We start from the raw sequence: 14,971 nt of genomic DNA, 5'->3' as shown, positions 1-14,971 counted from the left end.
GACTGACTTGAATTTGACAGCACCCTGACCTGCTTGAATTCTTCAAAATAGGGCATGGAGGGAGACATCACTGATAGTTCACTGGAGTACATTTCTTACAGACCAAAGATAAGCAGTTGAGCACTTTGTTTAATTCTGTTGTACTGTACTTTCTCAAGTGGTTAGTACAGTGTTTTGCACACAGTAAGTGCTCAATGCATATCATGGATTTGTTGATTGGTTTAGAACCAACCAAGACAATAATAATAATAATAATTATAATGGTACTTGTTAAGTGCTTACTATATGCTAAGTACTGTTCTAAGTACTGGGGTAGGTACAAGTTAATCAAGTTGGACACAGTCCCTGTCCCACATGGGGGCTCACACTCTTAATCCCCGTCTTACAGATGAGGTAATTGAGGTCCAAAGAAGTTACGTGACTTGCCCAAGGTCACACAGCAGACATGTGGCAGAGCTAGGATTAGAACCCAGGTCCTTCTGACTCTCAGGCCTGTGCTCTATCTGCTAAACCACACTGCTTAAGCTCTGGTATAACTTGTAATTCCAAGGACAAGGGTAAGCCCAAAGCCCAAAGATGGAAAACACTATTTAAAATCTGGGTTACCAAAAATACTAGAGATTCAGAGCAGAATCCTAGGGGCAGAATTCAGGAATTGAAAAGTGGTGAGACACAAGGATTCAGAGATCTGGAAACAAAAGTCTGGAGGGAAGTCAGAGGAACTAAGATATGGCAGGAGTTGAACCAGTAACTCGGTTCAGGACCCCCTCCCTTGGTTGGATAGCATTCCATTAGTCTGAGGGAGGACAATATAATAATAATGTTGGTATTTGTTAATCGCTTACTATGTGTTGAGCACTGTTCTAAGCGCTGAGGTAGATACAGGGTAATCAGGTTGTCCCACGTGAGACTCACAGGCTTAATCCCCATTTTACAGATGAGGTAACTGAGGCCCAGAGAAGTTAAGTGACTTGACCACAGTCACTCAGCTAACAAGTGGCAGAGCCAGGATTTGAACCCATGACCTCTGACTCCCAAGCCAGCGCTCTTTCCACTGAGCCACGCTGCTGTGGGGGCTTTCTTCAGCAAAGCCCACTTGCTAATTTGCTCTTGCTGGGCAATCAACTGAAAGCTCCTTTTGGGAAGAAAATGTGTGTTATATTGTTATATTGTACTCCCCAAAATACTTAGTACAATTCTTGCCAAACAGTAAGCTCTCAATAAATACAACTGGCCTACTAAATTTTCTGAGCCACTGGTAACTGTAGATCTTGACCCTAGTATTAAAATGGAAGGAGGAGTCTTAAAGGAAATTGTCATCTTAGATAGATTTCTCTCATATATGTAGTAACCCAAATCATTCCTATGTTTTGGGGATTTTCTAAACTGTCCCTATTTTAGCTTTGAAATACCTGCAGAGCTTTGAAATGCTACCTGCTCCTTAAGTTACAGCTGGAAGGAAGATTTCCAGAAGCCTGGAGCTTTCAGCTCAATGGCAATATTCCAGCACACAAGGAATGCTTAAAGAACATTTAAATAAAGTCCCCGATTAACTGTATTCTCCCCTAGCTTGCTCCCTTTAAAAAAATCACATTATGACACTTGCTCTTTGGAGTATTACTTACAAGCTCTGTCATATTCAGTCCAAATCTCCTTCAAAGCCTCTGTGGTGATCAGGTCAAACCTTTTAAGGCTAATATTCTGCCTATTGATATGCTAATATTCCTAAAATATGTGAACTCTAACAGACGATTTGAACGCTTAAACTACTCAGGAATCCCATGGGATTAGTTAAAAAGGATAATAGTTACTAGCAGTTCAAAACAAGAGTTTTAACCTCTCTGCCTCCTGCTTTTCCTCTCTTCAGTCCATATTTCACTCTACTGCCCAGATGAGCTTCTTTTGGGCAGAGAATGTGTCTGTTTGTTGTACAAGTGCTTAGTACAGTGCTTTGCACACAGTGAGCACTCAATAAATATGATTGAATGAGTGAATCATTCAATCAATGGTATTAATTAAATATGGTGTGTAGAGCACCATACCAAGAACTTGGGAGAGTGTAATTCAACATAGGTGGAAGATATGATCCCTGTTTTCAAGTTATTATCACTATTATTGTGTATAATTGTGTATTATTCCTTATAATAATTGTGGTATTTGTTACGCACTATGTGCCTAGCACAGTACTAAGCACTAGGATAGATACAAATAACCAGATCAGATACAGTCCCTATCCCCCAAGGGGCTTACAGACTAAGCTGGAAGGAGACATTGACTCTCCATTATAGAGATGAGGAAACTGAGAGCCAGAAAAGTTAGGTGACTTGCCCAAGGCCACACAGCTCCTGGTGGAGTCAGGATTAGAAGCCAGTTCCTCTGATTCCCAGGCCTATGCTCTTTCCATTGCAATCTAGTGGGGGAATCAGACATTAAATAAATTCCAGCTAGGGCAAGTAGCAGAATATTTAAGAGATGTGGGACTGGGGTGGGGTGAATATCAAAGTACTTAATGGGTACAGACAGAGTGCATAGATGACATAGAAGGTAGGGCCAGTAGGATGGGGAAATGGTTTGGGGACATCTCTCCACTCCTCACCAACTTCCAAAGTTTACCCTTGGGGAAGCAGCGTGGCTCAGTGGAAAGAGCCTGGGCTTCGGAGTCAGGGGTCATGGGTTCGACTCCCGGCTCTGCCACTTGTCAGCTGTGTGACTGTGGGCAAGTCATTTAACTTCTCTATGCCTCAGTTACCTCATCTGTAAAATGGGGATTAACTGTGAGCCTCACGTGGCACAATCTGATTACCCTGTATCTACCCCAGCGCTTAGAACAGTGCTCTGCACATAGTAAGCGCTTAACAAATACCAACATTATTATTCCCTCTCCTCATCAAGTAGAAATTCCTGACAATTGACTTCCAAACACTCAATAAGCTCTCTCCCCCAATTTATCCTCACTCCTCTCCCACTGTATCTCAGTTTACACATTTTGCTCCTCTCAAGCCATTTCTCATATCTCTCTCTTACTTACAGCCTCCCTCCTGCCTGGAGACCTTTCCTTTTCATATATATTTGCCATACACACTATACTGTCTACCATAGTATTAGTAAATGGTATTCGTTAAATACTGTCTGTGTGCAAGCTGGAGTAGATACAAGCTAATCAGGTTTTACACAGTCTCTTTCCCACAAAGGGCTCAGTCTTAATCCCCATTTTACAGATGAAAGAATTGAGGCACAGAAAAGTTAAATGGCTTGCCCAAGATCATACTACAGACAAGTGACAGAGTCGGGATTAGAACCTAGGTCCTTCTGACTCCCAGGCCCGGGCTCTATCCCTAGACCATCCTGCTTCTCATATCATATCGGGCAGTCCACTGCTCTCCTCATTTTTAAAACCCTTATAAAATCATGTCCCCTCGAAGAGGCCCTCCCAGACTAATCTGTCTCCTTCCCATCTTATTTCCCCATTACTGCCTCTTCAGGACTCCTTTGTCACCTTGGCGATTGAGAGCTCACACTCCTTGCATTCTCATAGCGCTGAGACTGAGCCCTGGGTGGGACAGGGTTTATATCTGATATTCTCTCATTGTACCTAACCAGGGCCAGTTCAGTACTTCACACATAGAAAGCATATAGCACCACAATTATCATTAATATCACTTATTTTTTATTGTATTTGTTAAGTGCTTACTACATGCCAGGTACTATACTAATAATAATAGTAATAATGATGGTATTTGTTAAATGCTTACTATGTACCAAGAACTGTTCTGCCAGGCATTCATTCATTCATTCATTCAATTGTATTTTTTAAGCGCTTACTGTGTGCAGAGCACTGTACTAAGTGCTTGGAAAGTACAATTCAGCAACAAAAAAAGACAATCCCTACGCAACAACGGGCTCACAGTCTAGAATTCAAGCACTGGGGAAGATACTAGGTAATCAGGTTGTCCCATGTGGGGCTCATAGTCCTGGTTCCCATTTTACAGCAGAGGTAACTGAAGCACAGAGAAGTTAAGTGACTTGCCCAAAGTCACCCAGCTGACAAGTGGCAGAGAGGAATTAGAACCCATGTCCTCTGACTCCCAAGCCTGTGCTCTTTCCACTAAGCCATATGCTAAGGCACTGTACTAAGTATTTATGTACATGTACATGTAAAGATCTGTACCTGTATACATATCTTTAAACTCGTTGCTTTTCCTACCTGTAATTTATTTTACTTCCTCTTTTCTCTACTAGATTGTAAGATCCTTGATAGCAGGGATCATGTATGTCTACTATCTCTGTTATATTCTCATTCATTCATTCAATCATTTATTGAGGGCTTACTGTGTGTAGAGCACTGTACTAACCACTTGGGAGAGTATAGCATAACAATAAATAGACACATACCCAGCCCACAAAGGGCTTACGGTCTAGAGGGGGAGACAGACATTAACAGAGATAAATAAATTACAGATATAAGTGCTGTGGGGCTGGGAGAGGGAGATTATTAAAGGAAGCAAGTCAGGTGACGCCGAAGGGAGTGGGAGAAAAGGAAAGGAGGGTTTAGTCAGGAAAGGCCTCCTGGAGGAGGTAAGCCTTCAATAAGCCTTTGAAGTGGGGATAGTAATTGTCTGTCGGATTTGAGGAGAGTGGGCATTCCAGAGCAGACAGGATGAGGGTGAGGAGTTGGCAGTGAGATTGATGATACTGAGGTACAATGAAAAGGCTGGCATTAGAGGAGCAAAGTGTGTGGGCTGGGTTGAAGCAGGAAAATAGTAAGGTAAAGTAGGAGGGGGCAAGGTGATTGAGTGCTCTGAAGCCAACAGTGAGGAGTTGATGGGAAACCACTGGAGTTTCTTGAGGAGTTGGGAAATAATAATAATAATAATAACTGTATTTGTTAAGTACTTAATTATGTGCCAGGGACTGTTCTAAACACGGGGGTGGATACAAGCAGATTGGGTCGGACACAGTGCCTGTCCTACATGGGGCTCACAGTCTCGATCCCCATTTTATAGATGATGTAACTGAGGCCCAGAGAAGTAAAGTGACTTCCCCAAGGTCACACAGCAGACAAGTGGTGGAGTCAGAATTAGAACCCATGACCTTCTGACTCTCAGGGCCGTGGTCTATTCACTACACCGTGCTGCCTCAGGAAACAAGTCCTGAATATTTTTGTAGAAAAATGATCCAGGCAGCAGAGTGAAGTGTGGACTGAAGTAGGAAGAGACAGGAGGCTGATACGGTTATCAAGGTGGGATAGGAATATGTGAATTTATTAACATGGTAGTAGTTTGGATGAAGAGGAAAGGGCAGATTTTAGAGATATTGTGAAGGTGGAACCGACACTGAAATTCTCCTGAGTGCTCAAGTGCCCACAGTAAGTGCTCATTAAATTCTATGGATGACGATGATGACGTTGATGATGTCAATGAAGGACTGGAATTCAGAAAACCCCTCTTAGAGAACTTTTCCGCTCAACTGTAGAGCAGTCACAGATAGCAGAAAGCAGTTTGCAGTCACAGAGGAGCAGCATTGCCTAGTGGCAAGAACACGGGCTTGGGAGTCAGAGGTTGTGGGTTCTAATCCCACCTCCGCCACTGGTCTGCTATGTGATCTTGGGCAAGCAACTTTACTTCTTTGTGCCTCAGATACCTTATCTGTAAAATGGGGATTGAGATGGTGAGCCCCATGTGGGACAACCTGATTACCTTGTATTTACCCCAGTGTTTAGGACAGTGCTTGGCACATAGTAAGCGCTTAACAAATACCATAATTATTATTATTATCCTAGCAGAACTCGAGCTGATTCCCATACTTGCTCAGGAGGGCCAAAACATGAAATCACGGGATAGTAGCTGTCATTTATTGAGTAATTGGAAAGTGAAATCACAGGATAGTAGCAATGATTTGCCTGAATAATTGGGGTGCTACATCTAGAAGTACTGTGAAGGAGTGTGGAAGGCTGAAGAATTCAAAGTGCTCAATCACCTTGCCCCCTCCTACCTCACCTCAGTGCTCTCCTACTACAACCCAGACTACCCACTTCGCTCCGCTAGTGCTAGCCTGCTCACTGTACCTCAATCTCGTCTATCTCTCTGCCGACCTCTCGCCCACATCCTCCATCTGGCCTGGAACACCCTCCCTCTCCATATCTGACAGACCATCACTCTTGCCACCTTCAAAGCCTTATTGAAGGCACATTTCCTTCAAGAGGCCTTCCCTGACTAAGCCCTCACTTCCTTTCCTCCCATTCACTTCTGTTTCACCCTGACTTGCTCCTTTCATTCACCGCCCCATCCCCACAGCACTTATGTCTGCGATTCATTTATTTGTATATTCATATTAATTTCTGTCTCTTCTTCTAGACTCTAAGATTCTTGCGGACAGGGAATATATCTACTGATTCTGCTTTATTGTACTCTCCCAAGCACTTAGGATAGTGCTCTGCACACAGTAAGCTCTCAATAAATATGACCGATTGATCGAATGACTGACCCTAGGATTACAACAAACTCAGATTTGTGTGGGGAAAACTCCTAACCTGTTGAAAATGTTAGCCAAGCATGGGTGAGTCCTTTGGAGGATTTTAGCTAAGGAAATCATCAGCGGCTCACCCCAAATCTCTACAGTCCTCATCTTCATATGACTGCAGGGCAATTATGATCTTTTCTAGTTGCTTAAAAATAATCTTTTTCCTCCTGAGGCACTTTTAAATAAATAATAACAATAATAATAATGATGGCATTTGTTAAGTGCCTACTATGTGCCAAGGATCGTTCTAAGCTCTGGGGTAGTTACAAGGTAATCAGGTTGTCCCACTTGGGGCTCATAGATTTAATCCCCATTTTACAGATGAGGCACCTGAGGCCCAGAGAAGTTAAGTGACTTGCCCAGAGTCACACAATTTTTAAGTGACGGAGCCGGGATTAGAAGCCACGACCTCTGACTCCTAAGCCCGTGCTCATTTATACTTTAATTTTTTATTAAATTTTGCAATCAGTGTTGAAAAGACACTCTATTTCTTATCTCCATTACCTTCCAGCCACTGAATGCATAAAGTTTTATCTCCTGTCAGACTCAAGCCTTTCCACCAGCTGACTATCCTTCACACCTGGTTCATTACTTCTTCCTTTATTGGAGCTCATGGTATTCATATTCTCTGTTCTCAATGCTGTTTCACTTCTTCACTTACTCCATCCTTCTGATCCAGAATATTTCCTTCCCTACTTTTATAAAACAGCCCACTCCTTCGACCTACTAAGAAAATGCAACCTCCCTAATCTAATGCCTTAGTCACATCAATCAATTAATCAGTGGTATTTATTGAATGATTGCCAAGGGCAGATCACTGTTCTAAGCACTTGGGAGAGTGCAATACAATAGAATTAGCAGATATGTACACTGCCCATAACATGCTTACAGTCTAGAGATGAGCATACAGTCTAGAGACATCACTCTCCCTACTTCTTCAACTTTTCTTCTTTTCTCTCTTAGCTCACAAAGTTTATGAATATATTTTGTCATTATGCACTTAAGGGAAGGAGTACAGACCTGGGAGTCAGGGGACCTGGGTCTAATCCTGGTGCTGTCATTCGCCGTGTGATCTGTGCTAAGTCTTATCACTTTCTTGTTCCTCAGTTTCCTCATTTATAAATATCTGTATCCCCTCCTACTTAGACCATGAGTCTCATTTAGGGAAGGGACTGAGTCTGACTTGATTGCTTTGCTCTACCCCAGCACATAGTACAGTGCTTGTCACAAACTAAGAAACTGGAAAAAAAATTAGTATTATCATTATATTATTGGACAGCAAGAAATATACCTTGTCTCTCCCCTTTTTGTAATAATGATAATAATAATTGTGGTATTTGTTAAGCACTTACTGTGTGTCAGGCACTTTACTAAGCACTGGGGTGGATGAATTGTACTTTCTAAATGCTTAGTACAGTGCTCTACACACAGTAAGTGCTCAATAAATATGATTGAAAACAAGCAAATTGGGTGAGACACATTCCCTGTCCCACATGGGACTCACAGTCTTAATCCCCATTTTACAGATGAGGCAACTGAAGCACAGAGAAGTGAAGTGACTTGCCCAGGGTCACGCAGCAGACAAATGGCGGGGCATATCAATCAACCAACCAGTAGTATTTATTAAGTACTTACTCTATGCAGCGCATTGTATTAAGGGCTTAGAAAATTCATTCAATAGTATTTATTGAACGCTTACTATGTGCAGAGAACTGTACTAAGCACTTGGAATGTACAGATCAGAAGTACAGTAGAGTTAGTAGACTTGATGGGGAGAGTGCTCAATCAGCTCTCTTCCTATTTAGGTAATCTCCTACTTAAACCAGTGCTCACACCTTCAGTCCTCTAACACCAGTCTGCTCACTCTACCTTGCTGTCATCTGTCTCATTAGCAACTCCTTGTCCATGTCCTCCTTCTGGCAGGGAACTCCCTCCCCCTTTCATGTGTAACACATCACTACTTTCCCTATCAATCAATCTATCAATAGTATTTTTTGAGTGCTTAGTCTGTGCAGAAGAACACTGCACTCAGCACTTGGGAAAGTACAGTATAGCAGAGTTGGTAGACACATTCCTTGCCCATGAGGAGTTCACACTCTAGAAGAAGATTATTTGGATTATTTGGGAAGATTATTATTTGGGAAGATTATTTGGTTGGACACAGTTCCTGTCCCATAAAAGGCTCGCAGCCTAAGTAGGAGGAACAACAAATATTTAATCCCCATTTTACAGATGAGGCAACTGAGACACAGAGTAGTTCAGTTACTTGCCTAAGGTCACACAGCAGGTAATGGCAGATCTGAATTAGAACCCAGCTCCTCTAACTAGCAGGGCATGTTTTTTTCCCACTAGTTCATGCTGCTTCCTGATTCCCTACTTTCAAAGCCATCCTAAAATCACATCTCCTCCAAGAAGCCTGCCATGACTAAGCCCTTATTTCCCCTCCGTCCCTCTCCCTTCTGTATCACCTGTGAACTTGTATCTCTACCCTTTTAGCAGTTGATACACACCCAAACCTTAGCCAAAGCACTTATTTACATATTGTTATATTCTGACATTTCCCGTATCTGTAATTTATTTCAATTTCTGTTTCTCTCTATAGACTATAAGCTCCTTGTGGGCAGATATCATAGCTACTAACTGTATTAAATTTCACTCTCCCAAGCACTTAGTACAGTTCTCTGCACATAATCTATTGAATACCCTTAAAAATACATTCATAATTTATCAAATATATGAAGGGAACACAAACTTATTTTTATATTTTATACCAAGCAGAAGAATCAGAATTATTGAAGGCTATCCCCATATTTTTTTTAAACACTAACGCTGAGAAAAACTTGCTTGAAAAAAAAAGGATTACCTCTGGGTTTAGATCAGGCTTGGAAAGTTTCATTCCGCAACAAATTTCAGAAAGTTGGGAATACTTGTTTTGGTAATAGAAGTTGACAGAACCTGGCTGGTAGTGTTTACCAGAATGAATTCTCTAATAAGAAAAAAAAAAAGAACACCATTATTTCATAAGTAGCAATAATTTAAAGAGACATATAATGCATTAAGAAAATTAGGGTAGAAAGTCTCTAGTTAAGCATGCTGTCAGACTAAGTAAGGAGATCTGATTCAGGTTCGGAGAGTCACCCACCCAATGAAGGACACATGCAACAGTTAGGGAGTGATATTTAAGTGCTTAGTACACTGCCAAGTGCTAATTACAATGCTCTGCACACAGTAAGCACTCAATAAATACAATTGAATGAATATTTGGGGAAAACAATTTATTTGTTCCCTCACAGACAGAACTAATTCATTCAATCATTTTTACTGAGCACTTATTGTGTGCAGAGCACTGTATTAAACACTTGGAAAGTACTTCAAAAATGCACGAAAAACAAGCTATTATATGCAACTCCCAAGTAATATCCACCCCAAAATCCAATCAATGCTGAGACATATTCCCATGGAATTACAGCAATATCCTGCTGACAAGCAATACTTTTAAGCAAACAGTGAGCAACAGTTGGAAGCAAACCCCCACCAAACGATCAACTCAAACTATCACAGACTACCGCAGAAGACACTGTCTATTAAACTGACTGCCAAGAGTCGCCTCTGCTTAATATCGGTACAGTAATGACTATCTGCCATTCAGCTGAAAGCAGTAATGTTATATGTGAGACCCTCACAGAATGCTGGAGGGTACTGGGGCTGGGCCTGATCCTGTCCTTGGCTATCATCTACTCTAGCCTCTCGAGCGTAGAGTCAACTAGACATCCCTACCAAGCCGAGGTGTCGTGATCTGGCAGATCCCGTCCAGGGGTTCCTGTCGGGCACGGTCTAGGAGACCTTTAGGCGTAAGCGTCTCCTTCCTGCTTTTATTTTGGGCAGTCCACAGAAGGGGGACGGGACTGATAAAATGTTTAGTTCCTTTTTATCTATGCAGTCATGTGCAGTCTTGGGCTGTATCTGTAAACCACAGCTTTCTGTTCACAAACTGCAAGTCCTTCATTCAACAAAACATTTTTCCATACTTAAGCAACTGCAAGTAGATAATTCTTGGAAATCAAGAAGTGGCGGTCCTTTCCCCAGATGGAGTAAGTCATGCTAAGCTCCACTTGTCCTATTTGCTTCCCTTCATATGTTTTCTTGCACCAAGCTGGCTTCTACATTTCTAATATGTTCACATGCCTCTGATGGTTCCATTTTATTACCTCCAATTCAGCCTCAGGTCTTTGTAAAAACAAATCCAGAAATTTCAGAAATTTTCTAAATTTGGCTTCAGTTTCAAAAGAAAATGTTTCTGGAAAAATCTAATAATGATTTGTCATTTTCAAATGAATGGCAGAATTTTTTTTAAAAAAAAACTTTATTCAAGCCAAATAATTCCAAATATGAAGGCAATTGTAGGCTAGTTCAGTCTAGATTTTATTTGATGAAACAAATGAGAAAACACCGAGTCCTCAAAAAAATCCAGACAAATCTTTCAACTGTGTCAGCCAGTCAGTGCAAAATCCATCAAGTTACTGTTTTCCAAACTATTTGGGTGAGATTCTCCTTCAACATCCAGTTCACATTTTGTATCCCTTCTTCACTTCCTTCGTATTCCAATCTGAACATTGGGATACTGGGATATAAGGTGGGGAATACTGGGTCCAGGAGAGAGTTGGTGGAAAGGAAGTCAAGGCAGGATGTACAATCCGTTTATGGAGTTTGGGCAGGAATGGCAAGAGAGATATGGGGTGATAGCTCAAAGGGAGAGTGCAATGGAAGAACAGGGGAGGGAATCTATGAAAGATATCTACTTGTGGTATTTGTTAGGCACTTACTATGTGTCAAACACAGTATTTACATACTGGGATAGATACAAGATAATCAGGTTGGACACACTGATGCCCCACATGGGGCTCACAGTCTAAAGAGAAGAGAGAACAGGTATTGAATTCCCATTTCACAAAGGAGAAAAGTGAGGCACAGAGAAATTAAGTGGCTTACCCAGGGTCAGTAACTAATCAAGTAAGTGGAGAAATCAGGATTAGAATCCAGTTCTTCAAATTTCCAGGTTCATGACCTTTCCACTAGGCCACGTTGCTTCTTGGAGAAAGTGCCACCTGAGAGTGAGTGGTTGGATCAGTTAATCAATAATATTTATTGAGCAACTACTGTGTTCAGAGCATGGTACTAAGTGCTTGGGAAAGTAGAATAGGACAGAAATTACACACTGTCTGCCTATAAAGAGTTGATCATCTAATGGTTGAAGAGATCCAGAAAGGAGAGGAGGAAAATAGTAGCAAGTAGTTTTAAGAAGTGAGCGGGGATGAAGGGCACTGACACTGTGATAGGAAGACTTGGTTGGTAAAAGAAACCATCCTTTGAATTAATATAAGTTTTAACCCCTCTAGATAGTAAACTCCTTGTAGCCAGGGAACGTGTCTATTAACTCTGTTGTATTGTTCACTCAAGGGCTCAGTACAGGGTTCTGCATCCAGTTAAATGCCCAGTAAGTACCACTGATTGACTGAAAACAGATTGCACCTTTCCACCCGATGTATTTATTTTGGCAGTATTGTAAGGAAATATTTTTTATGCTTTATCTTCCTCATTAGAGTCTTAGCTCCTTGTGCACAGGGAACATGACACTTCATTATTCTATTCTGCCCGAAGGCCCAGGACAAGGCCTACTCCAAGTGGGTACTCAATAAATGCTGCTTCTATTACTATTACTACCACTAATATTCATTCATTCAATCGTATTTATTGAGTGCTTACTGTGTGCAGAGCACTGTACTAAGCACTTGGAAAGTATAATTCGGCAACAGATAGAGACAATCCCTACCCAACGATGGACTCACAATTACAATTACTACTAACACTTCCACAGTATACCCCCTTCGTTTTTTACTCTTTACTTAAACAGCCCCCAAATCTGGTCCCCTCTGGAAGGACAAAGATTGGGCCAAAGCAGGATGGAAGAGGGTCAGAAGCCAAATTAGCTCCCAAACAAGAGTAAAAATAAATGGCCTGGAAATGCACAGAAATGAGCACTGTGCTCCTGGTAAAGTCAAGACTGGCAGACCGTGAATAACCGTAGCTTGGAGGGCCGCTCTGATGAAGCACCACTGCTGACCTCTGAAAGGAAGCGGTGTGCCACACCTCATCTCGGTTTCATTCAACCACACCAAAGCTGGTCCACGAAGGCACAAGAGCTTTGATATTGATAATGAATATACAGAACTGATACTCTACCATAACAATTTAGAACTTTATATTATGCTTGTAAATGGAAATTTTACCTCATGCCTTTCGCAATAGAAATATCTTAAAGAAATTTATCTTCTGCCTTAATCAAATGTCTTGGGTGTTCTATGGCCTATGGCAACTTAACACTGGCAGAAAGTTGTATGGTTATGATTCTCCATTTTGGGGTCATAAACAATTAATCCCCTCACTAAGCTTGCTCCAGCAACTCTGATGTCAATATATGGTCTTAATTGACCAATAGCAATTCAGACTTTTACCAGCCACCTGTGTCTGGATAATTTCTTCTGTTTTGGATAGCTTCTAAGATGATCTAAATTTCAGGCAGGGTGCACTAAGAAATGCAGGGCATTCTCAGATATCAGCCGTGAATTCGCCATCAATCAAGAGACATCCACAAATTATATATCGTTAATCAATTAATCATGATTATTTATTGAGCATCTACAGGGTTCAGAGCACAGTACTAAGAGCTTGGAAGAGTAGAATAGAATTAGTAGATTTGATCCCTAACTTCATGGAGCTTCCACTCCAAAGGGGTAGATAGACATTAATACCCATTAGAGTGAAGCTCCTTGAGGGTAGGGATCATGTATAATAATTCGATTGCATTGTATTTTCCCAAGTGCTTAATACAGAGCTCTGCCCACAATAGGCATTCAATAAATATCATTGATCGAGTGATACCGTAGACCTGCTGCCGTTCTCACAAGCACAATCTGTCTTTATCAAGGAGAGTAGTGAATTGCATAAAAAATTTTAAGACTTTGCCATTATTGTTGTTGAAAATGAGGTTGGAATTCCAGTGGCTGTTGAAGCAGCAGGTAGAAGAGACAGAGAGTATTTTGCTTTGTTCCCCACTGTCCTGCTATCAACTCGGTGAAGACATAGTGCTCTTTCCATACTCTTTCTCAGACTTGTAACTGTCTCCCTTTCCATCTTTCACCCCCAAACTGTGAGTGCCCTTCCTGTTCTTCTCACTGTTTACTCATTACCCACTGCTCCCACAGCTTGAACTATCACCTCTCTATGGATGACTTCCTACTTTGCTAGGAAGGAATTGTATATACTGGTTATTGTCCTCTCCCAAGCATTAAATACTACTACTACTACTACTTATAATAATAATTGTGGTATTTATTAAACATTTACTATATGCCAGGCATTGTAGTAAGGGCTGCAGTGGATATGAGCCAATCAGGTTGGACACAGTCCCTGTCCCACCTGGGGCTCACAGTCTCAAGCCCCATTTTACAGATGGGGTAACTAAGGCATAGAGAAGTAAAGTGACTTGCCCAGGTCAAACAGCAGATAAATGACGGAATCGGAATCAGAACCCATGACCTTCTGATTCCCAGGCCTGTGCCGGATCTACTCCACCAGGCTGCTTCACAGTAGTCTGTACTCTGTAAAGTCCTCACCAAAAACCACTGATTGATTGACACTCTGCATAATATGCAAGCAATTTACAAACAAACTTATGGAGTAGTGTTTAAATCATCATTAACTTCTAACCCATAATAATAACAATAATAATGCTGGTATTTGTTAAGCACTTACTATGTGCCAAGCTCTATTCTAACCTCTGGAATTAGTTCATTTCTACCCATCACAACACCCCTGTGAGGTAGGGGAACCAGGGTAGGTATTATTACCCCTGTTTTACAAACGGAGAAACTGAGGTACAGGGAAGTGAAGTGTCTCACCCATGATCACACGGCAGACTAGGGGGACCAGTGGAACTAGAACCCGGATCATCTGACTTCCAGACCAGTGCCTTATCGCTTCCCCACGCCGGTCCCCCTAACCTTTTACTTAAAATGTGTTCCTTTGCTCTTTTAAAACAAAATAGGCTTGTCTAATTTATCTAATACTCGTGGAAAAAATGCATTTATGATGAACAAAAACAAGAAGTGAATGCATGCATTTATTTCCTTAGCAAAACTAAGATGGTTAAAAGGAATGCAAAATGCCGAAGTACTGAATGTTTTCCCTAAACATTTTGGCTAGGGAACATTCTTCTGACATATTCAAACAGTTGGGCTCCACATGCAGCATTATCAAACAGAATTACTGGTGCCCACACTTGTGTTAGTGAGTATGGTGGAACAAATGTTAGTTTTTCTTAGCATGAGGATTTGCAATAATGTAACCCTCATGTTACAGGAATACTGTGTGTGTTTGTAAAGTGTTTTGTTGT

At 41.4% G+C, this 14,971-nt stretch overlaps 1 protein-coding gene across 1 annotated transcript in view; it reads right to left on the bottom strand.

Moving 5' to 3' along the window:
- The window catches only part of NMNAT3 (nicotinamide nucleotide adenylyltransferase 3), a 98,741-nt gene extending 87,608 nt beyond the window's left edge, over window positions 1–11,133 (bottom strand). The window contains exons 1-2 of the mRNA XM_039914132.1: window positions 11,041–11,133; window positions 9,383–9,505 (exon numbers count right to left, since the gene is read on the bottom strand). Of these exons, the coding sequence (XP_039770066.1) occupies window positions 9,383–9,505; window positions 11,041–11,133 (216 nt within the window). The remainder of the gene's footprint in view (window positions 1–9,382; window positions 9,506–11,040) is intronic.
- Window positions 11,134–14,971: the final 3,838 nt, after the last annotated feature.

This window comes from Ornithorhynchus anatinus, chromosome 1, assembly GCF_004115215.2.
Source record: "Ornithorhynchus anatinus isolate Pmale09 chromosome 1, mOrnAna1.pri.v4, whole genome shotgun sequence".
Lineage (NCBI taxonomy): Eukaryota > Metazoa > Chordata > Mammalia > Monotremata > Ornithorhynchidae > Ornithorhynchus > Ornithorhynchus anatinus.
The sequence above is the reverse complement of the archived record's forward strand: the minus strand, read 5'-3'. Positions and strand labels throughout refer to the sequence as shown.